The 9,815-nt window shown below is 38.6% G+C and overlaps 2 protein-coding genes across 3 annotated transcripts; one reads left to right on the plus strand and one right to left on the minus strand.

Moving 5' to 3' along the window:
• Positions 640-6,443, plus strand: LOC109720175 (homeobox protein knotted-1-like 13). 2 transcript variants are annotated; one of them, XM_020247087.1, is made up of 6 exons: positions 640-1,537; positions 3,906-4,026; positions 4,402-4,595; positions 4,958-5,089; positions 5,822-5,958; positions 6,046-6,443. In XM_020247087.1, exons 1-6 carry the CDS (start codon positions 812-814, stop codon positions 6,080-6,082), a joined length of 1,347 nt encoding a protein of 448 aa, XP_020102676.1. In that variant the 5' UTR covers positions 640-811; the 3' UTR covers positions 6,083-6,443. The 2 variants fall into 2 exon arrangements, with proteins under 2 accessions (XP_020102676.1, XP_020102677.1); XM_020247088.1 differs by having other exon boundaries at positions 6,054-6,443.
• On the minus strand, positions 7,641-8,295 carry LOC109720176. Its single transcript, XM_020247090.1, has one exon. It carries the CDS (start codon positions 8,210-8,212, stop codon positions 7,778-7,780), a length of 435 nt encoding a protein of 144 aa, XP_020102679.1. The 5' UTR covers positions 8,213-8,295; the 3' UTR covers positions 7,641-7,777.

Below are 9,815 nucleotides of genomic sequence, written 5' to 3' on the forward strand. Positions count from 1 at the left end.
CCCCTTGATTTCCTAAAATAATGTAATAATTTTTTTCTACAAATAAATATATAAATTTAAATAAAAATTAGAAGACGAGAGAAATATCAATTTAAAGAAAAGTACTTAGGAGATATATTTTTATCTAAAAAAAATATCGAAAGCTTAAAATATATAAAAAAATTCTCAATTGTCAGCAAATTTAAAGTAAGCCGCATAACTTGTTTTTTCTCAATTAGCACGTTCTTAACTTCTATTCTTTTTATTCACTCTAGTCACTTAAGTTAAATTTTTTAATAAATTTAATATCTCTTTTAAGTTAAAAGTTCAAAAGATGTCGATGGAAAAGAAAAAAAAAAGTCCAGGAGGTTATTTCAAAATATCCTATAGTAGAGGGCTCTCCATGCAAGGATACATTTTCGAAAGGATCTAGCGCGAAATGTTGTGAAAAAAGAGGGTATGTTTAGCGCTAAACCGCCCTCTACACCCAACTAACGCGTCGAGAACTCGAGATATTGTTTGGGAAATCATTTGTTGGATTCTTTAATCATTAAGAGAAAAAAAAAGGAAAATGAGCAATATTTAATAGGCTTATTAAATTGCGTGATAAAACGTAATTAGGATTAAACAAATGGTTAATGACAATTACAACTAACACCAAACTAATGGTCTCTTTCTCCCTCTTTGGCGTTTTACTTAACCCTCCTCCCATCTCTCTCTCCGTTTCTCTCTCCAAAATCGAGCTTAAATTGGGTGGTCTCCGTGAATTGGGGATAAGGGGAGAGAGAGAGAGAGGAGAGAGGAGGGGTGTGGTTACCGCGGCGGTGAGGGTATGGCGTACCACGGCCATGGCCACCACCTCTCGCACGAGATGGGGATGGCGACGCAGTACGCGGAGGACAACGCGGCGGTGCTCAGAACCGCGGCGGCGGCGGCGGCGGCAGCGGCGGCGGCGGCCGCCGAGGGCGGGGTCGGCGGGGGGCCGGCGTGGCTCAACAGCGCGATCCTGCGCCAGCAGGGGGCGGCGCAGCACGGGTACGTGGACGGGAGCTTCCTCCACCTCCAGACGAGCTCCGACTCGTCCGCGGCGGCGCCGGCGCCGGCCGCCGGAGGCGGCGCAGCCGTGCAGTGGCTCCCCCGCCCGGCGATCCTGCAGCGGAACGGGAGCGGCGGCGGCGGCGGCGGGGGAGGAGGGTCCGATGTGGCCTTACCGGGGGAGACGTTGATGTCGGCGTCGGGGATCTCCGCCGATCCGGGGAGTAGCCACGGCGGAGGCGAGGAGATCGGGGAGGGCGACGCGGGGGAGGGGACTGGGGGGGCAGGGGAAGGGACGTGGCAGAGCGCGCGGTACAAGGCGGATATCCTGGCGCACCCGCTGTACGAGCAGCTGCTCTCGGCGCACGTCGCGTGCCTCCGGATCGCCACGCCGGTGGACCAGCTCCCGAGGATCGACGCCCAGCTCGCGCAGTCGCAGCATGTCGTCACCAAGTACTCGGTGCTCAACGGTGGAGGCGGTGCCGCTCACATGCCCGACGACAAGGAGCTCGACCAGTTCATGGTGAATTCCCCTCTATCTCCTCTCTTTTCGTCTCGATATATGTATATTTTATATATATTCATCTATAGAATTGGGGAATTGCTTAAGGTGTGGACTCTATTTATTGAATTCCTAAGGGAATTCGAGTTGTGGTGATGTGTTTTTTATTTTAGAGGTTCAATTGTTACTAGATAGTAAGGTTTCTACCAACAAGAAAAACAAATACAGTTTGACTAATAATAGGTATAGAGAGTTGCTACAATATGCTATGTTCGTTTTGCATATAATTGTGAACCAAATTTTGGACCAATGCTAAATGATTATTTATTTATGATTTTTGGGTGTGAAGCAGCGGCTTTGGTAGAAGGAAGTTAATTAATGGGTCGAAGATTGATTGCTTTGGTTCATTATATGCCTGCTGAGATGTTCTTTTATCCCTTTTCTTCTTCTTTTCTTTTTGATGTGGGAAAGCTTTTCGGTGTAAAATAAAGGAGAGAATACTAAGTGGCTAACCTTTCTAATTGATAGTGCATGTCAATAGATATATCTAGTTCCATAGTTGGAGGGGTGACTAGAGTACAAACACTCTCTTATTGATGAAGTTTAATTAAAGAAGATCTCTTTGGCTTCTCGTTTGTATTTGTATTTCGAAATATAGAAGAAAGATCCGACATGATTTTGAGTGTGTGGAAGATGCTAAAGGTGGGGATTTTGTATGCTGGAACAATATGTGCGAACGTTGCTCTGTTTCTTTTTGTTGTATCATGACAATTGAGCCTTGTTCAGTTTATTAGGTTAATTGCACTGACAATCCTCCATCCACATGCTAAGTTTCACTTTATATCGAACACCTTGAGCTCATGTAGGTCCGTTATTTTAGTCCTTCCCACTTAGCCATACTAGTGGGAACCCCCTCCCACTGAAATGCCAACTTAGCTGAGCTGGCAGATAATTGGTGATCTCAGTCTCTCTAATGGGAGTTTTAATTTAAAGGAGTATGATCCAAAAATCTGTATGATCATATGATTTTTGGGGGTTGAATGCCTAGGTTTAAAGGTGGAGGACTAAAGTGAAATTTCTTGGAAAATATCCAACTTTTGTTGTTTTGTTTGTAGGCACTTCGTATTTATTCATATCTTTCACTATCATGAGTTCACTAATTTAAGTCAAAGGCAAACAATAAAAAGGGACCAACATAGACTTCTATGATCCGTGAGATTGCAGAAATAACAGCCTTTAATTACTATCTAAACAGCCGTTAGGGAACAATCTAATTCTTTGGTTTATGATGCCTTAAGTAGTGATTTTAATTCTGCCCCCAAAACACTACTACTTAAAAAGTAGTAACCGTTTTTAGAATTGCATCAATGATAATGTACAGATCACGGTTCTAACTCCTGAATTCTGAACCTGCCCTAGAAATCCCTCTCATTTCTTTTCTAGGGGCTATGTTGTTTTGTAATTGCCATTCATGATATAACATGTTCTTTCAATTAGGCTAGAGCTTCCCTTATCAAAATTATGATTTCAAATTGAATATTATTGTAGTTGTTGAGGCTTAAAGCAAAAGCCAATACAAGTTGTTGGATGTTACCCTGCGGATGTTCCATTCAATGTGAATAGCTCATGCAATAGAGAACTCAATTCATGCCAGAATCTGTGATATCAAGAACATTTGGTAGCATTATTTCATACATCATGGCTTCAGATTCTCTTTCCTGCTATAAAATAGTTTTACCTTCTTTACTTAACCAGTATAATCCACTAGTTTAAGTCAATCCGTATTACATGGGCTCAACGTTCTAATATTGAAATATATTCTAATACTTTATTTCATTGTTGGAAGAACGCATCGCCAAACTGGGATCATGCTCTTCTTGGATGGAATTGGAGTGAGACTAATTGAACAACATAATGTTGAACAATTTTGTGTAATGTTAGACTCTTTTAGAGCTATTTGTCATGTCTATTGTTTGTTAGCCCCGTTAATAGTAATGTGAGAGAAAGATTTGTTGCTTATTTTGTGGTGGACTTCGGACTTAGCCAGTTGATTATAGTCCATTGCAAGATCCTAATAATCATGATTTTTTCTCCAATCACAAAAGAGATTTTTAGGGATAATGCATTACATCTACGAAGTGATTCACCATATTCCTAGAAAAAGGACACAGAGAGTGTATTAATTATACAGTTATGGTATCTTTCCTTTCTCACCGTCAACCCATTACCACATATCCCTTAAGTAATAGAGGGTATATCCTGATCGGACTGTCGATGGAGCTATTTTGGCTAAGCAAGTTGCCTAAGCTTCGTATAAATTCTTCTAATTCTTCTACTTTGTTCAGATTTTTAGAGTATTCCTCTAATATATGTATTCCTCCTTGCGTAGACACACTATGTCTTGCTACTCTGCTCATTCAAAGAACAGCTACAGCAGCATGTCCGTGTCCATGCAATGGAAGCAGTGATGGCTTGTTGGGAGCTTGAACAATCTTTGCAAAGCTTGACAGGTGAACAAGCTCTTTTCCCTGTCAGTTGGGTTAAGGTCGATAAAGATAGAATTTTCTGTAAAGCACTTTATTGATATTTGCATCTAATAACATTACCACAGTGGTAAATGTAACTTGCTGGATTGTAATGCCTTAAGTTTCTGAACAAGAGGTGATTTGGTAGGTGCAATTAAGTGATTGGCTCCTGTCCTATTAGAGCTATAATTAAATTAGCACATTTGAAGCGCATGCATGGCAAAGGTTTTATCTACCTAGCACTAAGCAAGAACAACACCTCTATTCTGAATTTTTTGAGGAGCAGATTCACAACCCAGACACATGTTCTTTCATAGAAAACAAATGCACTTATAGTCTATAATTGTGCCACTGCTGTAGGTGTATCTCCGGGTGAAGGTACAGGTGCAACCATGTCTGATGACGATGATGAAGACCAAGCAAATAGTGAAGCAAACTTGTATGACGGGTTGGACGGGCCGGACACTCTGGGCTTTGGGCCTCTTGTCCCAACGGAAAGCGAGCGCTCATTGATGGAAAGAGTCCGACAGGAGCTGAAGCATGAACTGAAACAGGTAGAAAGGGAAAGAACTCTTAGATGTATATATTATATGTATACTCCCAACAAAATAATCGGAATTTTGATATATGTCCCCAAAGACATTATATCATGTACTTTTGTACTCTTCTACTTGAAAAAATGCCCTTCTTTGAAAAGCTTCTAATACAAAATGAGCCGCCCGTTGACATGGATGGCTATCCAACTTGATGGTATTTTGGTAAGAACTTGAATTTTCGAGGGATATATAGGAAAGTTCAGGTCTCATCGGGATATATATGGAAATACATAATTTGTAGGGGTAGATATACAAGTATTCCAACATCTTTTTGAGTCTCTTGCTGTATGACTTGTCAACTAAATCGCTGCAACTTTTAGGGTTACAAAGAGAAGCTTATAGACATAAGAGAAGAGATTCTTCGCAAGCGAAGAGCTGGAAAGCTCCCAGGAGATACCACTTCTACTTTGAAAGCTTGGTGGCAGTCCCACTCGAAGTGGCCATACCCAACAGTAAGTAAATATTTACTGCTAGTAAGAATGTATAATTGAACACCAACCGTCCCTAGAGCAAGTGGCAAAGGGCTTGGTGGTTGATACCTGAGACCCAAGTTCGAATCCTAGTTGATTCACATTTCTAGCTAAGTTTATTTCTAAATGAAATAAACGAAGCGGGTAGCGTGCTTCCTATTTCTCAAAAAAAAAAAGAAAAAAAAAAGAAAAAGAAAAAAGAATGTATAATTGAACCGGCCGTCCCTAGCGCAAGTGGCAAAGGGCTTGGTGGTTGGTATCCGAGATCCCTAGTTCGAATCCTAGTTGATGTACATTTCTGGCTAAGTTTATTTCTAAAAGAAGTAAACAAAGTGGGTAATACGCTACCTTTCTCTCTAAAAAAACAGAATGTATAATTGATTCTAGGGTCTGTTTGGTCTGACTGGACTTGTAGTGGAAGTGTTGTTTGAGTGTAGTTGTTCGAAAAAGCACTAATAAATAATATAGTATTCTCCTCTACAATGAAAGCTCCGGATGTTCGTCAAATGCATAGTTTCCTCTGTTTTCTAGAATGCAAAAGCTATTTCGGAGTCCAGGCCGGATAAGCACTTTGTTGTATGCTATGTCCATTTGACATATATATATATAAAACATTATATTTGAATTTTCTCTATTTTGCAAAATGCATCCTTTCTAGAGCGTAAGAACTTTCCTAACTCATATTATTTGTCTAAAAAAAAAAAAATCATGCAGGAAGAGGATAAGGCACGGCTGGTGCAGGAAACAGGATTACAGCTGAAGCAGATTAACAATTGGTTTATCAATCAAAGGAAAAGAAACTGGCACAGCAACCCATCCTCATCCTCTGTGCTGAAAAGCAAACGTAAAAGGTATCTGAGGCAACCTTTTGTGTATTCTAAATGTCTACTACTATTTCTTTTTGATGCTTTCCACCAATTTAAATTTTGAGACAAAAGTAATGCAGGTAACAACAATTCCCAGAACTTGGTATAGATGACTGGTGAGGAATAGACAGCAACGAGCAATGAACTCAAGGAATTGCTCGCAAAAGTCGTATGGGTACTCTATTGGTATTTATGTAGAAAGCTAATTATAGCACAGGGCATAGGAAAATTTCGTGAAGTACTTCGATTTGAACCACCGCAACAGCTTTTTTCCACAGGTGTGTAGAGATTTCGCAGCATTTAGTGGGCTTTCATAGATCATAGATTATAGTAATATCGTGAAACAATCTATTCGGTCTCTTCTCTTTCAATTGGATGGTCTAAACTGATTGGTTTGCTTCTATATATATATATATATATATATAGATGCGTGGAATAAGATACGTGCACGAATGTACAGTATAAGAAAATGTTGCTGTAAACTGCTAACAGTTGCTATTTATGATAGCATAGCTTATATATATATATATATATATATATATATATATAAGATAGAACTGAGTCGATATTGTGGTGGAAATGTAGAGACAAAAATTGTCAAATATAGTTATATTTGCAATGATTTCCTCTGCATTGGCTACTGTTTCTATTGTGAGTATATTTTCTGAGTCAGTGAATACAATTTGAAGTAGAGTATTTTCTTGATGAAATAAGTATAGGGAGCCCTTTAACTATTGGTCGTTTTAGTGCGACAATATCTCTGTTATTTGTTACAAAGAGGACTTTGGTCTTTCCTAATTTTGCTTAGGAGGTGTTTGATTCTCCAGAGAAATTTTAAAAAAAATTTCAGAGAACTATTTTTTTCGTCGGGAAAGTATTTTTCGTGCTTTTTAGTTTACAGAAAAATAGTATTTGTGGAAAAAGAAAATTATATATTTTTTTAGAAAGTTTTTATTTCCCGTTTGTTGGATGATATTTTACGTTTGTTCATCTGAGTTAACATTAAAAACGTTTTTCATTATCAACTATGTATATAAAATTTATTGTCTAGATAACGATCACATTGTATCGTCTCCAGTTTTAAATATTTTGTTTTTTAATATTTAAATTTTTAATTTTTATCATCAATCTTCTAAATTTATATTATATATTATAGTTTAAACGGTAAATATTAGTCAAATAATAATTAAAGAGTACTGAAGGACGCATATATTACCATTATAAATGGGCCTTTTTAATCTTTTGCCCGAACAAAATTGATTTTATGTATTTAATAATTAGTGGAGCTTTTAATTATAATAAAACTTTTAATTGAAAAAGATGGAATGCCCCACATTAAAAAAGAAGAAGAAAATATTAAAGAGCAAGAAAATTGTCGACAAAAAATAGTTAAGAAACATAGTTTGAAAGATTCTCGCCCTTTTATGGTATTAATTAATAACTAATCCGTTGATAGCTAAAATGTTTATAATTTTTAGATTTTTAATTGGTTCAAAAACAAAGTACAAAATAGCGTATTACTAATTAACATCCCTAAATTAGGTGTACATTATCCAAATACTCTCACTCTCTACTTATCTTTCCTTTTTTTTATTCTTTTCTTTTTTTTTTACTAAAACTCAATCTGAATTTCTGTAAACGTCAGAGGATAAAAGAGTTGTGAGATATACACCTACTACTTGCCGGGATAACATTTTTCTTAATAATTTATGGAAACAAAAGGAGTCCAAAACATGTGCTACGATGACAAGTACAACAATGAAGATCAAACAATCACTTAATCAACGATACAAAACGAAGATGATCACGCGACCCCTACTGCGATCTCCGAACGCGGCGGCGGCGCGGGGAGACGGTAGGAGAAGTGGCGGGACCCGATCCCCAGTCCAACGTTGGCTCCGTCGTCGTCCTCGTCCTCGTCGTCGTCGATGTCGAGCCCCCCTTCGTCGAAATTGAGGGCGTAGCTGAGGGGGTCGTACCTGAAATCGCCGGACGCGAAGCGGCGGCGCCGCCCCAATCGCCCCACGAGGTCCGGGAGCTCCTGCGCCCTTGCGCGCAGCCACGTCGACGACGAGCGGAGGAGCGACTGCGTCGGCGACGGCGCCGGCGCCTCTCCGCCGCCGGAGGTGCTGAAGCAGCAGGAGAAGCCGATCGAGTGACGGGGCCTCTGCTTCGGCGACGCGGCGGCGGAGGAGGAGGAGGAGGAGGAGGAGCCGTAGCGATGGCGCTCGATCTCCATCGCGGATGCCGTGCTCGCTAGGGTTAGGGTTTCCCGCTCGGGCGAATGGGAGAGGGGAATAAGGCCGCAACTGAGGAGTAGTTGCGTATTTATAGGTTGGGGCCTTTGGGGGTTTAATATAATAAATAAAATAAAATAAAATGAAAAAGACGGATAAGTCCAACACGGTGGGAAGGGAACGAAGCGAGTTAAAACGGGGAGATTCCGAAGCGACGCTTCCCCGCGTGGGGCGAGATGTAAGTAAGAAGGGTAGTTTCGTCATTTACTCTCCTTTTTGTTTCGCATGTGGTCTTTCGCTTGTCGGCAGCGGCACTGATTTTGATGCAGCCATTGTATATGCAAAATGGATAATGCTTTAGATTTATGATTTAATTCTAATAATAATAATGTATTATAGGCTGGCCCTACTATACTCTTATGAGTATAGATCTCCTTATACTCATAAATTTTTAACTGTTGATTGACGGAATGTGTGGTTAGAATGATGGTGGTCCCCACTTAAAATAATAGTGGTCCCCTAAGGTTGAGTGGGTAGTTGGTCAAATAGTATGATCTAACAGATGAAAATGATTAATGGAATAAATTTAATGACCGAATACTTATAAGTATAAAAGAGTCAATACTCATAAAAGTATAGTAGCCGGACTCATGTATAATAATATATATTGCCAACTCAGTTATAATATTGGAATAATTTTATACAGGTCTATGTAAATACATTTCTATAAAGTTCAAAGATATATTATCCCGGTAAAAAATTTGATGTTTTTAAATATATCTCTACCATAAGAATCTATTAGAAAAAATTAGTTAACCATCAGTAAAATACTTAATTCTAATTAGTTAATGAGGTGAATTAACCTTTTTACCCCCGTTCAATTAACAGTTGAAATTTTTGGAGGGAACATATTTGTGATGGCAAAAATGTTATTTCACTTACAAAATAAACAATGTTTGACGGTAATAAATCAGAGGAACATTTTTGAAAATATTAGAATTTTTTTAGGAATAATATATAAAAGTTGAATTTTGTAAAAATATATTTACAATTCACTATATTTGTAGAGACATGTATAAAATTAATCCTATAATATTATAAGGAATCCTATGTAGAGTATCTATAGTAGCACTAATACAAAATATATCTTAAATAAACACCCCCCCCTCTTCATCCAAAGATCAAAAACCTAATAATACCAAGTGTTTGGTACCATCGATAGTATGTATAGTAGCCTAATTCTCTCTCTCTATATATATATTAGTAAAGACTCCGATTAAAAATAATATAATACTTGTATTGAGCTTGAACGTTCTTAAAAGCACCAAATAATTGGTGCTTATAGTATATAGATCAAAAGTCAACAATTGTGTCTAATGATAGATCTCCAATCTATATAACTCTTGAATCGTGGGTACTAAACGGTACAGCAGGGGCCTCCGCGTTTTGCGCAAATTGTATATAATTCAAGGGCCAAGAGGGTCAATACAAGAGCTAAAAAATTTAACAGCACTCGGGCTAAACTCTAATAAATTTAGAGTAAAATAATATTTATTTATTTTTATCTTTTTTGTATTTTTGCCCAAGATGAAGGGATTTTTTCTC

The sequence above is a fragment of the Ananas comosus genome, linkage group 14 (genome assembly GCF_001540865.1).
Source record: "Ananas comosus cultivar F153 linkage group 14, ASM154086v1, whole genome shotgun sequence".
NCBI classification, from domain to species: Eukaryota; Viridiplantae; Streptophyta; class Magnoliopsida; order Poales; family Bromeliaceae; genus Ananas; species Ananas comosus.